The sequence below is a fragment of the Anabrus simplex genome, chromosome 7 (assembly GCF_040414725.1).
Source record: "Anabrus simplex isolate iqAnaSimp1 chromosome 7, ASM4041472v1, whole genome shotgun sequence".
Taxonomy (NCBI): Eukaryota; Metazoa; Arthropoda; class Insecta; order Orthoptera; family Tettigoniidae; genus Anabrus; species Anabrus simplex.
Genome location: NC_090271.1, coordinates 242,300,170 through 242,315,739, shown reverse-complemented (window position 1 = coordinate 242,315,739; position 15,570 = coordinate 242,300,170). Strand labels below are relative to the sequence as shown.

Sequence of the window (15,570 nt, the reverse complement as noted above, 5' to 3'; positions counted from 1 at the left end):
CCTCGGAATTCCCACTGATGTAGGGCTGAAAGAATACCACATCGCCTTTTAGTGTCATAGGCCTTTTCTAAGTCAAAGAAAACAGTCACCAAATGCTGTTTGCGGAAAAATGCATCCTGTATAGAACTCTCCAGGTGTAGCAAGTGGTCAGGGGTCGAGCGAGTGGCTCGAAAACTACGCTGGTACTCGGACAAAAGTCCTTTCTTCTTCAGACAACACACAAGTCGGCGGTTTACCATCCTATCAAATAGCTTACACAAACATTTAGTAATACAAATTGGTCTGTAATTTTCGGCATACTTAGGATTGTTATCAGGCTTGACAGGAATGACTATGCCCTCTCGCCACGAGACGGAAACTCACCCTCTATCCAGATTCGGTTGATCACACGAAGGAGATATAAAAGACTTTACATGGAATTTGAAAATAAATATAAAGAAAACAAAAGTAATGGTTTGTAAAAGAGGAAATAAATTAAAGAGAAACGAAAGGGGCTGGTGGTTAGAAGGTGTTGAATTAGAAGTTGTAAATAAATTACAAAATCTAGGAATCATAATAACATCGAATGGGATGTGGAAGGAACAAATGAGACGTGTCAAATTGAAAGGACTGGCCGCTCTATCAAGTATAAGGTCTTTAGAAAGGAAGATGCCAAATATGGAATGCAAGCTACACAAAATGTTGTTAATGCTCTTGTGGCATCAAGATCACTGTATGGTGCAGATATATGGGGTATCAAAGTAGATAAACAAGAACTAGATGCAATAAGTAATAAATTTTGTAAAAAAAAAATGGGTCTACCAGAATGCACAGCACATAGTTGAGCTAGAAATATATGTGAAGATATCAGCATCCAAGCAGATATAAACAGGAAAGTAGTAAAATATCGGTTAAGATTAAGAAGGGGAGAGGGGAGGGAAGGGAAATATTGAACCTAGCATACCAACACCAGATGAAACACTCAGATGATAATTATTGGCTATCGAAAGTGAAAAGTTTGCTAGATAAAATAGGAATGGGAGAATATTGGGACAAAGAGATGAACAGTAAAGAGGAGAGATTCGTTAAAAGATTAACTATTAGAGTGAGGGACATAGAGAAACAGATGATTAGGGCAGAATGTGAAACCGAAAGAACACTAGCACAATTTTGCGGAATTATTCAAAACAAGGTCAATAAGAAAAGAAAGAATCCCAAATAAAGAACAAATATGTGTGGTGTGGTAGCTAATGGGGTTATATAAAAATAAGGGACTGAGAGAGAACCATAATGAAAATCATTGTTTATTCTGTGGAGAAATAATGGAAGAGACTCATTTATTGAGAACATGTAAAGGAACAAATGCACTGAGAACTAAATATTTTGGTGATGAATATAAATTAAAAGTAGAAAGAGAGAAGGATTTTTATACAATAGCTAAATTGTTAAATAAAGAATGGATCACCCCAGAAAGAATAGCTAAGTTTGTTGTATTTTAAGAAGCACGTGGCAGAAAGAAATGAAAAGAGATTAGCACTAACTGAAAGTACTGCTACTGTTAGTATGTAGGGGAACTGACGTACGGAGAAATAAATATTTTGAGGTGTATATGAGGGCATGTGCTGCTTTCTCAATATTTATGCATAGGAAATAGATAAAACAGAGGTAGGCATGCTCGTAACAGGGTGGGGTTGGATGGGCCTACCCCAAAGAAGCATGGAGATATATGTGGGATGAGGAATGAGAGAGGCGGGGAACAGGACGAGAGCTGTTTCAGCCCCAAGTGGCCGGCCGCAAATGGAATGGTGAAGGAGCTTCACTGTCATCTGGTAGAAGTAGCGAGGGTTCCTCTTTTAGGCCCCATAGGTAGGGCCGGTCGTGCCATCACAGGGAAGGTGGCCTTTCTCTCAGCAGGGGCGATGGCGCGGCCGGACAGTAGTAGTAGTAGGTAGCTAGTTTATATTATAATTAATGAGTTAGCGCCACTAGTACGTTTAATTAATATTAAATGTAGTAATATAGAAATGGTTGTATTAAATAAGCTAAGGAAGGGGAAGAGATATGTTGTCCTAGACTATATAATATTGTTAACGTCTAGGACAAAATGAATTATATTTAATATAGTAATAGTCAAATAACTGTGAGAAGGAAATGTAAGTCATGTATCAAACTTAATGAATTGCAATAAACGAATGCTCTCTCCCCAGTTTCAGGCGATCCGGAACTGGGAGACGGGAGTATTCTATTCTATTCTATTCTCTTCTATTCTCTTCTATTCTATTCTATTCTATTCTATTCTATAACAGACTATCCTTACTAAGGTGTTTCAATATCTGGTTACCGACACTGTCTGGTCCGGGAGACGTGTCCTTCCAAAGCGCCAAGGCGCTGCGGAGTTTCCACTCCGTAAAGGGCACGTTATAGTCCTCTGAAGCTTGTGTGGCAAAACTGAGGCGATGACGTTATGCCTCCCCCTTCAGAGTAAATAAATCACGATGGTAATACCCGGAGCCAGACACATCCGCCAAATGACTGGCTAGATGATTAACAATCGAGAGTGACACAGTAACGATGCTGCCTGCAATGGAAATTCCCGGTAGTGAAGATGATCCATTTATACCCGAAATACCGGTACATCGAAATTTAGTCCACACTTCAGATGACGGTATACGTGACATAGACGGCATATATCTCTCCCACGAAGATTATTTTACTCTGCCGAATAAGAACTCGCGCCACAGCACGAGTTTTTTTTAATGTTACCAGATTGGCCACAGTAGGCTGCCTATGATAGCGTTTATGAGCGCGACGGTGTTCTTTGACAGCTTTTACAATTTATTCGCTCCACCACGGAACGAGTTTAGGCGAGGAATCCCTGAAAACGATGGAATGGACTCCTCAGCAGCACCAAGAATTACTTTTGTTATGTAAGTTATATCGCCGTCTACGCTCCGCCTGGTCACGACGTTAGACAGCTAGTGATGTGAAATTTGGCCAATCAGCATGTTTAAAAATCCATCGAGGAGGAGCCTCGACGGATTTCTGTTTCAACAAAGTAAGAACAATGGGAAAATGGTCACTGTCACAGAGATCATCGTGTATATTCCACCGAAACAGGGGAACCATTATTCGGCTGCCGCATGTATGTGCCGTAACGGGCACTGAAATGAGTTGGTTCACCTGTATTCAAATTACATAAATCTAGCTCTCTTATTAATGTTTCCAACTCCCTTCCCTTGGGGCAAGGCGTTTCAGAACCCCATATATGAAGATGGGCGTTAAACTCTCCCAGTAGAAGGAATGGATGTGGAAGCTGATATATAAGATCAGTTTCATCATTTATATTAAGAGGCTGGCCCGATGGAAAATAAACTTAACACACTGTTGCTATGACAGGCAGCGGAACACGAACTGCTATAGCCTCCAGCCAGGTTCTTAGGGAAACCTCTACGCTATAGGCATCACATCGGTCAAAAATGCCAACGCCACTGGAAGCCCGGTTGGCATAATGCCGTTCTGTCGAGTACAGTCGAAAATTTCTCGAGACCGTATGATGATCAGTTCTGAGATGAGTTTCCGGAATACAGACTAGATGATGATAATACATGTTGTTTTAAGCGGCCTAACATCGAAGGTCACGGCCCCTAATGGAACGAAATGGACGACATGATATACGATAGTTAAAATTTTAAAATGTATCCACTGACTAGAGTTTAAAAAAATGGTGATTAAGAAAAATGAGTATGAGATTAAAAACAATCAATGGACCTAATTCGCAATGCCTTATTTTTTAATAAAATAAGATAAAATACAAGAAACAAAGGAATAAGGTACTGCCTGGTAGTACAGATATATATATACATAATTTACGTTAGACGTAAAAATAACATAAAATAACACAATAAAATACGCAACACGAACTAAAATGAAGTCAATGGGATAAAAGTGCGTTTGGCACAAAAACACTGGGACAAAGGGCATCATTACACACGACAAAACAGACCACTATCCCTCATAAAGCGGATGACGAGATCTGCTGACTGCTCGTCATCTCGCAAGATAAGGGAGATTTTATTCGGGAGGTTAAGACTACGGCGCAGATCGACCAGGTCCACACACTCCGTAAGGATGTGTACTACGGTAAGATGATCGCCGCAAGTATACACCGGAGGGGGTTCTCCTTTCAATTTGAAGGTGCTCAAATACGACAGCCTCGTGTCGGTAGATTTAGAGGCACGTTAAAGAACTCCTGCGGGACTAAATTCCGGCACCTCGGCGTCTCCGAAGACCGTACAAGTAGTTAGTGGGACGTAAATCAAATAACATTATTATTAACTCCTTTCAATAGATAGGAGTGAGTCAGGATACCGTAGCCGATCCGAAGACGACATCATACCACTGCTTCCCTCCGAGGGGCCCGAAGGGAAGTCCTCCATACCTTCGTAGTACCTTTAACCGCTCCCAGCTTATTTGGAAGAGGAGTGGCCTGCCACTCTATCTCACAATGGGACATAACCAGATGTCTCAGCTGCGAGCGAATATCAATTGCTGGAACCTTGAAAGGCAATGGGGGCAGTGTTACTGCCTCCTTGGCAGCCTTATCTACCAACTCGTTTCCCTCTACACCCATGTGGCTAGGGAGCCACAAAAACGTGGATCTGGTGCCGGCATCCGAACACCCGGCCAGGACTTCCTGGATCCGCTGCACCAGAGGGTGCTGAGGGAAACAGGTATCAATAGACTGTAGCGAACTCAAGGATTCATTACACACAAGAAAGTGTCGTCGCTCATCGGACAGTGCGTACCGCAGAGCTTCGCAAATAGCATAGAGCTCTGCTGTGTACACACTACAGGTTTCCAGGCGAGCAAAAAGAAACCTATCACTGTCGACAACGAACGCGCAGCCCACTTTAGTGTCTGTTCTCGAGACATCCGTGTAAACGACGACTGAACCTGGATACCGGCCAACAAGGGACAGAAAGAGCCTCCGATAAATCGAAGGGTCTGTGTCTTCCTTCGGGTCAGTGTACATGTCCAGGATTATTTCAGGACGTCATACTACACACGGAGGTACCCCACTTGGTTGTCTGACAAGGCAAGGAACCGAAGGTACGTGAAGCAATCTGTGACTGCTATCCAAGCGTATTCCAACCGGCCGCGTTGCTCGAGGACAAGCAGCGTATAGCAAACTGTTGCCTTTGTTGAATACGCAGGGATAGCTTGGATGAAGTGGCATCTGTCGCAAATTTGCAGTATACGAAAGGAGCATTTGCTGGCGCCTCAGGTGTAATGGCGGCACACCAGACTCAGCGAGCAGGCTAGCAACGGGGCTTGTACGAAAAGCTGCCGTCGCCAACCTAACCCCGCTGTGGTGGATGCTGTTCAGTTTCGCAAGGACGCATGCTCTTGCTGAGCCATATGCTGCACTGCCGTAGTCTAACCGGGATAAAATATGTGCCCTATAGAATCGTAGGAGCACCGTGCGGTCAGCACCCAATTAGTGCTGCTAAGAAACTTCATGATATTGAGCTTCTTAGTGCATAGCACTTTTAACTGCCGCACGTGTGGCTCCCACGATAATTTGCTATCGAAAAGGAGACCAAGAAATCGGTGTCAACAACTGGAAGAACGACATTTCCTAAATAATGCTCAGGTTGTGGGTGAAGAGTACGCTGACGACAGAAGTGGATAACAGGGGTCTTTGCGGTAGAAAACCGAAAGCAATATTCTGATGTCCACTGCTCCACTCTCCTAATGGCTTGCTGTAGATGTCGCTCTGCAATTGTCATACTACGCCAGCTATAGTGTAGAGCGAAATCGCCCACATATAGCGACGGTGATACCGCTGAACCAGCAGCACCGACAATACCGTTTATGGCAATCGCGAACAGAGTGACACTAAGAACCCATCCCTGTGGGACTCCATTTCCTTGAATGTGGTATTGCGAATATGTCCTTCCTACCCGAACACGGAATAGACGGAGGGAAAAAAATCGCAATAAATACCGGCATGTTACCTCGGAATCTTCATTGATGCAGGACTGAAAGTATACCATATCGCCATGTGGTGTCGTAGGCCTTCTCTAAGTCAAAGAAAACAGCTACCAAATGCTGTTTGCGGAGAAATGCATCCTGGATAGAGCTCTCCAGCCGTACCAAGTGGTCAGTGGTCGATCGAGCGGCTCGGAAACCACACTGGTACTCGGACAAGAGTCCTTGTTTCACCAGACACCACACAAGTCGACGATTTACCATCCTCTCAAATAGCTTACACAGGCAGTTTGTGAGACAAACCGGTCTGTAACTTCCTGAATACTTAGGGTCTTTGTCAGGCTTGAGGAGAGGAATGACTATACCCTCTTGCCACCGAGACGGAAAATCATCCTCTATCCAGATACTTTTGAACACACGAAGAAGATATCGTAGACTATCATCAGTAATGTGTTTCACCATCTGGTTATGGATGTTGTCTGGTCCAAGAGACGTGTCCTTGCAAAGCGCTAACGCGCTGCGGAGTTCCCACTCCGTAAAGGACATGTTATTGTTCTCTGAAGCTTGAGTGGCAAAACTAAGGTGATGACGTTCTGCCTCCCGCTTCAGAGCGAGGAAATCACGATGGTAATTCCCGGAGGCAGATACATCCGCGAAATGACCAGCTAGATGCTTAGCAATCAAGAAAGGTTCAGTGACTACACTGCCTGCAATGGAAATTCCCGGTGCAGAAGATGATCCTTGGATACCCTAAATACATCGAAATTTAGTCCACACTTGAGATGATGGAGTATGTGTCGTCATAGACGACACATATCTCTCCCACGGAGCTTTCTTATTTTGGCGAATAAGAACTCGCGCCTTAGCGCGGAGTTTCTTAAATGTTACCAAGTTGGCCACAGTAGGCTGCCTACGATAACGTTTATGGGCACGAAGGCGTTCTTTGATAGCTGATGCAAATTCTTCGTTCCACCAAAGAACGAGTTTTCGGCGAGGAGGCTCTGAGAAGGAAGGAATGGACTCCTCAGCAGCAGCAGCAAGGATAACTTGTATTATATAAGTTACTTCGCCGTCTACGTTCCACGTGGTATCGGCGTTATAGACAGCTAGGGATGTGAACTTTGGCCAATCAGCATGTTTAAGAATCCAGGGGGAGCCCCGACGGATTTTTGTTTCAGCAAAGTAAGGATGATGGGAAAATGGTCACTGTCACAAAGATTGTCGTGTGTATTCCACCGAAACAGCGGAACCAATATTCGGCTACAAAGACTTACGTCTACGCGAGAATATGTACCGTAAAGTGCACTAAAGTGAGTTGGTTCCCCTGTGTTCAAAATACATAAATCCAGTTCTGTTACTAATGTTTACAGCTCTCTTCCCCGGTGGCAAGGCGTCTCAGAGCCCCAAATGAGGTGACGGGCGTTAAAATCACCCAATGAGAGGAAGAGAGGTGGAAGCTGCTCTATAAGATCCGTGACATAATTTATATTAACAGGCTGGCCTGGTGGAAAATAAACATTACACACTGTTGCTATGACAGGCAGCGAAACGCAAACAGCTACAGCTTCCAGCGGGATTCTTAATGGAACCTCTTCGCTGTAGGTACCAGAACGAACATAAATACCAACGCCACCGGAAGCCCGGCGAGCACAATGTCGTTCTCTCGAGTATAGTCGAAAATTTCTTAAGACCGTATGATGACCTAGTCTGAAATTTGTTTCCTGAATACAGACTATACTCGCCGAATATTCGCTAATGAGCTGGCGGAGCTCAGCAAGATGTCTACCATTTACAATTCCATTGTAACAGTGCCATATTGTGGGTGTGGACTTCTGAGGTTTAGGTTAGGAACAGCGTAATGCTACCTAACCTAACCTCACATCCCCATCCGAAGATGGAGATAAATGCTCCATGTGTCTGGTGACGACGTGATGCATGCCTTGAATTTCTTCGACGTAGTCCGGGGGCGGGGTTTCTTCCTACGAAGGGAGTGCGTAGGTTTTCCACGAGGAAGACCCGCTGGCGCAGAATCAGGCACTCCAGGTGTAGGGCGTGAGGCCCCATTTGTAGGAGATGTAGAAGAACGCCTGGTATGGGTGCTCTTCTTCCCCGCCGTCGATTCTTGTTTAGACGGGCTGGGAGGTGATTTCCTAGCCCTGGGCGACGATGCCACCTCCTCCGGCTTATGCGCGGCTTTCGCCGACCTCGTGGGGGAATGAGACGTTGTCTTCTTCCCCTGGTGTGCCAGCGTAGGTTTCTTAGCAGGCACAGGCTTTTTGGTGGTCGAAGGCTGGGATGGACCCGCCTTCGAACTCGTTCTCTTTGCGGCGTTGCTCACAGGAGCAACTGCCGCCTTGGGCGCAGCGATCTTCTGGGAAGGTGTTGCAATGGAAAATGACGAACCTGGGATTGACTGTGCTATCATGCTGAAGTCTAGGGTCTTGGCCGCTGCATTCAGAAAATTAAAAGGCGCGCTTCCTGGTAGGAAAGACCATCCAGGGTCTTGGTCTCCTGGATCTTTTTCTCACTCAGATAGGTCGGACAGTATCGATCCCGGGGAGAATGAAGACCAGAGCAGTTATTGCACTTGTACGGAGCTGTGCACTCCTCCGCGCCGTGAGCTACTTTCTCACATGTACCACCCACAGACTTATTCGAACAACGAGATACCATGTTTCCGAATCTCTGGCGTTGACAGCACCGCATAGGAGGCGGGATGTACGGCTTCACATCGCAACGATGGGTTGTTACCTTGACTTTCTCTGGCAACACTGACAATTTGAAGGAGACTATGAACGCACCCGTGGCAACGTATTCCCCGTTGACTTTGAGCGTAATGCGCCGGACGTGTGTCACGCCACGGTGCTTCATGTCTTCCATCAATTCATCGTCAGTGTTCAGAATAAGATCGCAGTGGAAAATAACTCCACGAACCAGATTCAAGGTTTTTTGTGCTCTTCCACTTTGACGGGGATGTCGCCAAAGTGATCGCACTTAAGCAACCGATCTGCTTGGAGCGCAGTGCTCGTCTTTAGAAGCAAGCCACCATTGCCCATTTTCTTAAGGTCCTCAAGTTCACCGTATACACCTTCAATGTTTCGACTGAATAGAATCGATTTCACCAGCTTGAAATCGTGCCCATCGGTTCTGGTAACAACCAGGAACCTAGGGAAGCTGGAACCCAGACTAATACACTGCGCTTGTTCCCAAGGGGTTGCCCTTTTTAGGGAATCAAAAGTTAAAGACTTGGGTAGCGAACTACCCGAGGTGGCAGACGAAAGTGGTTTCGACGCCATACCCTAAATAATCCTGCCCGAATGCCACCCACTCCGATCAGGCCTCTCTGTAGCCGAACCAAGCAGCTAAGGCAATACCCACCTGGTGATAGTCGGTATTGCCCTATGCCTAATACGGGAGGACTGAGGCAATGAGCACGAGGACTCCCTTCCTCCAGTCGCCCGCAATAGCATGTACCCCATAGCGTGTACAGAGCACTAAATATAGGGAAAAATAAATAAAAATAATTAACAAGAATATGTTCTTCTGGCATTCGGCTGTGCGGGGACCTGTGTTGTCAGGCGGATACTACTGCCCGGGTACATGACACTGCCACCCGCCGCTTCCTGGATGGTTACTGACACGGGCTTTCGATAGTAGTCGCACACGTAGGAGCTCCAACGCAGAGCAGCACGCACATCAAAATTTTTGAATTGGTCTACAACTGACTCTCGGAAAAACAATAAAAAATAGAGGGGACCATGGCCATATGCCCCTTTTAGTCGCCTTCTACGACAGGTGGGGATTACCTGTGGATGTATTCAGCCTCTCCCATCCACAGGAGGTCCAACACATACCAAACCGCAATCCATGTCCGCGCCTAGGTCACCCCTTTTTGTCGCCTCTTATGACAGGCAGGGGATACCGCGGGTGTATTCCATATGTGCGTCCCCACCCTTAGGGGGTAGTGTGTTAGGTCCGCGAGAGGTATTTTATTTCCCTGAAGTCCACCGGCAAGCCGGTCAGGACCCCCTATCCGCCACCTGGGACGCCCCACTTGGGAGTATCACCTCTCCCCCTGCTACGCCAGTGTAGTAAGTTCGTGGGAATACAGACTATACTCGCCGAATACTCACTAATTAGCTGGCGCAATTCAGCAAGATACCTATCATAACCGCTACAATTCCACTGTAACAGTGCCATAGTGTGGACTAAAAGGGATGAGTGTTGGGTTATACCTAAACCTAAGCACTAACATATACATCCGTAGATGTAGAGGAAAGCTCGACGTGCATCCCATCGTCAACGGACAAGGGTACTGACGCACAGAACTTTGACTTATTTTGGGGGCGGGATTCGTCCTATGAGGGGAGCGCGCATGTCTAGGGGCAGGCGTACCTGCTGGCGCTGATTCATACCATCCAGATGGAGGGCATAATTTCCCCTTCGCAGGAGAAGTGCGGGAGCGCCTGGTAAGGGCACTCCGCTTCTCAGCCCTCTTTTCTTGTTTAGACGGCCTGGGAGATATTTTCCCAGCTTTGGCCTTCCTCCCCCACCCCCTGCTGCGCCCACTTAGGAGTCCCAGCCGGCACAGGCTTGTTTGTAGTCGAAGGTGGGGTGGTCGCCCCCTTCGAGCTTTTACTCTTTGCGGCCTTACTCGCAGGATCTACAGCCGCCTTGAGCGCAGCGATCGCGATAGGTTTAGAAGATGTAAACGAGGAACCTGGAAGACTCTGTGTTATCTTCGTATAGTCTAACGTCTTGGCGGACCCATTGATAGAAGTGAACTTACGGCGCGCTTCCTGGTAGGAAAGACCATCCAGGGTATTGATGTCCTGGATCTTCTTCTCGCCGATATACCAGACAGTTCGGATCTCGGTGGTGAATGAAGACCAGGACAGTTAGTGCACCTGTAAGAAGTTGTGCACTCTTCCGCGCCGTGAGCTCCTCTACCACATGTACCACACACAGACTGATTCGAGTAACGAAATACCATATGCCCGAACCTCTGGCATTGATAGCAGCGCATGGGAGGCGGGATGTACGGCCACACATCGCAGCGATAATTTTCGGCGAAGAGTCCCTAAAAACGATGGAATGGATTCCTCAGCAGCAGGAAGATTAACCTGTGTTACGTAAGTTATATCGCCGTCTACGCTCCACCTCGTCACGTCGTTAAAGACAGCTAGTGATGTGAACTTTGGCCAACCAGCATGTTTAAGAATCCATAGAGGAGGAGCATCGATGGATTTCTGTTTCAACAATGTAACGACAATGGGACCTTGACTTTTTCTCGTAACATTGACAATTTGAAGGAGACAATGAATGCACCCGTGGCAACGTCTTCGCCGTTGACATTGCACATATTGCGCCGGACGTGTGTCACGCCACGGTGCTTAATGTCTTCCATCAACTCATCGTCAGTGTTCAAGATGAGATCGCGGTGGAAGATAACTCCACGAACCAGATTCAAGGTGCTGTGCTCCTCCACTTTGACGGAAATATCGCCAAAGTGGTCGCAGTTGAGCAACCGATCAGCAACAAACTACTGTTGCGCATTTTCTTCAGATCTTCTAGTTCGCCAAAGACACCTTCTACGTGCCTAATAAACAAACCGTTTTGGAGGAGGGAATTAACATATTTTGTTTTCGGATCTCAACCCCCATTTAACTCTGTGAGGAGTTATATTTGTTTCAAACGTCCTGGTATTTAACACCTAGGATATGATTGGAAATTTTAACTTCGTATTTCAACCGGTTTCATATAAATGCATATTTCCGTCATCATTCCTCACCCCCAGTAAAAACCCCTTAGGGCTGTATTGTTTTAAATCCGCTTCTTATTTGTATCCTCATAAAAATAATTCAACTCCTTTACACCCCCGTTAAGTTGGTCCCTCCCCCTCCAAAATACGTGTTTATTTATTTTAAAGAAGATTCCAAATACCAATTTTCACGTCCGTAACAACCTTGGTTTTTGAGACATAAGTATCCTCATAGAAAGAATTCAATTCATTTTTCAATTCATTTACTCCCCTCCTCCTTAATTGGATTTTCCGAAAACAAAGAATAAGTCTTCCTTTATTTTGAAGGAAATCCCCAATACAAGTTTCCAAATCTGTAACATCTTCAGTTTTTGAGATATACACCTAAGTATCCTCATGGAAATAATGCAACCCCTTTTCCTTAAAAGGTTTTCCGAAAACAAAAAAATGCGCTACGTGTTAGTTTAATTTTGAAAGAGATTTAATAATACCAATTTATACGTCTGTAATATGTTACGTTTTTGAGATATTCTGTAGAAAAGCTCATTTTAAAAATTCACTCACTTTAACAATTCCCCTTAAGCGGATTTTCCGAAAATGAATTATGCATGTTCCTTTATTTTTACAGGAGATTCCAAATACTAGTTTTCACGGCTGTAACATTTTCAGGATTTGATGTATAAGTATCTTCATAAAAATAATTTAACACTTTTTCACCCACACCACCCCCTTCAGTGGATTTTCCGAAAACAAAAAATACGTGTTTCTTCATTTTTAAAGAAGATTCCAAACACAAATTTTCATATCTGTAACATCTTCAGTTTTTGAGACACCAGTATCCTAATAAAAATAATTCAACAGCTTTTTCAGTCCATTTTACCCCTTCCCCCTCTTAAGTGTTTTTCCGGAAACCAAATTCACGTGTTACTTTATTTTTAAAAGAGATTAAAAATGCCAATTTTCACATCTGTAATATGTTAAGTTTTCGAGATAACAAAACGCCCCTAAGGGGTTTTGACTGAGGGTGAGAAATGATGTCAGAAATATGCATTTATATGAAACCGTTTGAATTACGAATTTAAAATTTCAAATGATATCCTAAGTGTTAAATAACAGAATGTTTGAAACAAATGTAAACCCTCAGTGAGTTAAATGCGAGTTAAGATCCGAAAATAAATATATTAATTCTTTCCTTCGAAACGGTTTAACGTACGAAGACAGAATTCCAAATAGCGGTATATATTTTAAATCCTAGGTGGGAAACAGGAAAAAAATGTAATCGTTCCACCCCTAAAGAGTTAAATGAGGTTAGCTCCGTAAACGAAATTATTCATCCCTGCAAAACCATTTGACAAAGTTGTAATTTTATGAGTAGGTTATGTCCTAGGTGTAAAATATCGTATACTTCAAAGTATGTCTCCCCTACGGGGTTTAGATGGTGTCTGACTCTCAAAAACACAATATCCATTCTTCCAAAACAGTTTTAGGCACGAGCTTATTTTTTTTATGTACATTTTTAAAAACATCTCACCCTTTAAAAAAGATTCATTCCTCCATTACCGGTACTGTTCGACATACAAAATCAAAATTTCATGGGATGGTGGCTTTTACATCCTAAATGTTAAATAAGATAGGGTTTAAAATATTCAAAATTTTCCATATTGGGTTCAAATTTGTGTTAGATCAGAAAATAAATAATCATTCCCACAAAACAGTTTGACTTACGAGCTGAGGGTGTATTTTACAGGCTTAGCTGACAGTGGACTCTCCAAGTGTAAAACTTTCAATTAGCTGACAGTGGACCCTCCAAATGTAAAACTTTGAATAATAACTTTTAGTTTAAAACCATAGCGACTCACGGGTATCTTGCTAGTAGCCTACTATACAAAGGTTCTTCTAATCCCCTCTCTATTTAGGAATTTGCTAAAAATGTGTAGGCTAGATTTCTTTCTCATATGCATCCTTCTCAAATACCAACTTAGGCAATCACTGAATAAATTTCAGCGTGATGGGGTACAGACAGGCAAAAATGAAATGGAAGGTGGAAATGATCGTTATGCACATGGCCTGGTATAAAAACTAAGTTATAACTGGAGAGTTGGAATGTACAAACTGAAAGATGGCGATTAATAATAACATTATTTGCTTTACGTCCCACTAACTACCGTACTTTTACGGTTTTCGGAGACGCCGAGGAGCCAGAATTTTGACCCGAAGGAGGTTCTTTACGTGCCAGAAAATCTACCGACATGAGGCTAAAGTATTTCAGCACCCTCGAATACCACCAGACTGAGCCAGGATTGAACCTGCCAAGTTGGGGTCAGAAGGTCAGAGGCTCAACCGTTTGGACCACTCAAACCGGCGATTATTATTATATTATTAACGCAAGCTTGCAGTTTTACGCGTCTGCTGACCTCCAATTTCAGTGAAATCTGAACCATAAGGACGCTGACTTAACATTTCATACGTTTCACATATATCGGCTATGATTCAAACCACAGTTGCGTTGGTCACCCGGCTATCACGACCACTTTATTATTATTATTATTATTATTATTATTATTATTATTAGTAGTAGTAGTAGTAGTAGTAGTAGTAGTAGTAGTAGTAGTAGTAGTAGTAGTAGTATCATTATTAATCTTACCGGTATTGAAAATGTCACCTTGCTAACTTTATGAATGTTACAGAAAAGATATGCATCGCCAATGTTGCTATTCACTTTTTTTAAAATCATGATCAAGATACAGTTACAATCATATATATGCCTTAACGTCAGAATAATGCGCTTCACAGATTCTATATTTTGAATAGTGTGTGGCATTTTAATCCCCCCCCCCTGATCTGTGTTTAGAACTGTCGTCCATGTAGCAGATTCCCTATCGTTTACCTAATCTTTTCTTTAACGATTTCAAATAAGTTAAAATTGATACGTCTCCTTCAGTTTTACCATTTAGGTTTGGCCTAAATATAGGCTACCTTAAGTTTCAAAACAAAGAAGTTATGCACAGGCTTACTGTACATCTATAAATGATGCATCTAAACTACGGTACTTTGTACAGTTTGTAAACGTTTCACATAGTAAGCTTCCAACTGTTTTTTTGCAATATATGATCAAAATAGCTACATCCGTCATGTTTGACATCTGTTTCAAGTTTCCCTGTCTCATTTTCTTCCGTCTTGTTTCTCGGAAGGAATTAACAATCCTTTTAAAACTTAACCGTCTTCACATATGACGAAAAATGACGTTTTCGACAGAGTACAATCCAAACTACTGATCAAACATGGCGTTAAATTTGAGCGCGCCGTTTTGACTATTAATCAAGAAGTACAGTATCCTTTCACATTACTTTGTAATAAAATGTCGTAAAATTATTAGACTCTAATATTTAAAGTTGGCGAGTTTTGTACAATTTCGTAGAAAGGGACAGAACACTGCAGTCACATTTTTCTTCCCAGACATACATAGCAGTACGAGAATATGGAGGTTTCAAGATACTGAAAAATCAGAAGAATAACTTACCCTGAATCCCTCCTTAAAGGAAACTCCATCGTTCGTAAACGTTTAACGTGCAACGTAGATGAATTACCGTCTCAGCTCGGATGCAACTACCGTGAGCACACACCGATACCGTCGATGGACGGTTTCTGCTCAATATTTCACATGCGCAGTGATGCCATTTATTGCCTTCTTCCGCCCATATTCTTTGCTTCCCGCGGGAGCACGCACGTAGCGATGAAAAGAAAACGTGTTACTCGCTTATCGTGTGGTGAATCGTTAGCTTCCTGTAGTCCGCTTTTCGCTGAGGCCCCCACCTGTCGTTCTATCAACCCTATTTCAC

General features: G+C 43.7%; 1 protein-coding gene across 1 annotated transcript in view; it reads right to left on the bottom strand.

Moving 5' to 3' along the window:
• Positions 1 to 15,440, bottom strand: part of LOC136877794 (uncharacterized) — a 75,668-nt gene extending 60,228 nt beyond the window's left edge. The window contains exon 1 of the mRNA XM_067152001.1: positions 15,252 to 15,440. Coding sequence (XP_067008102.1) covers positions 15,252 to 15,280 — 29 coding nt within the window. The 5' untranslated portion in view covers positions 15,281 to 15,440. The remainder of the gene's footprint in view (positions 1 to 15,251) is intronic.
• Positions 15,441 to 15,570: the final 130 nt, after the last annotated feature.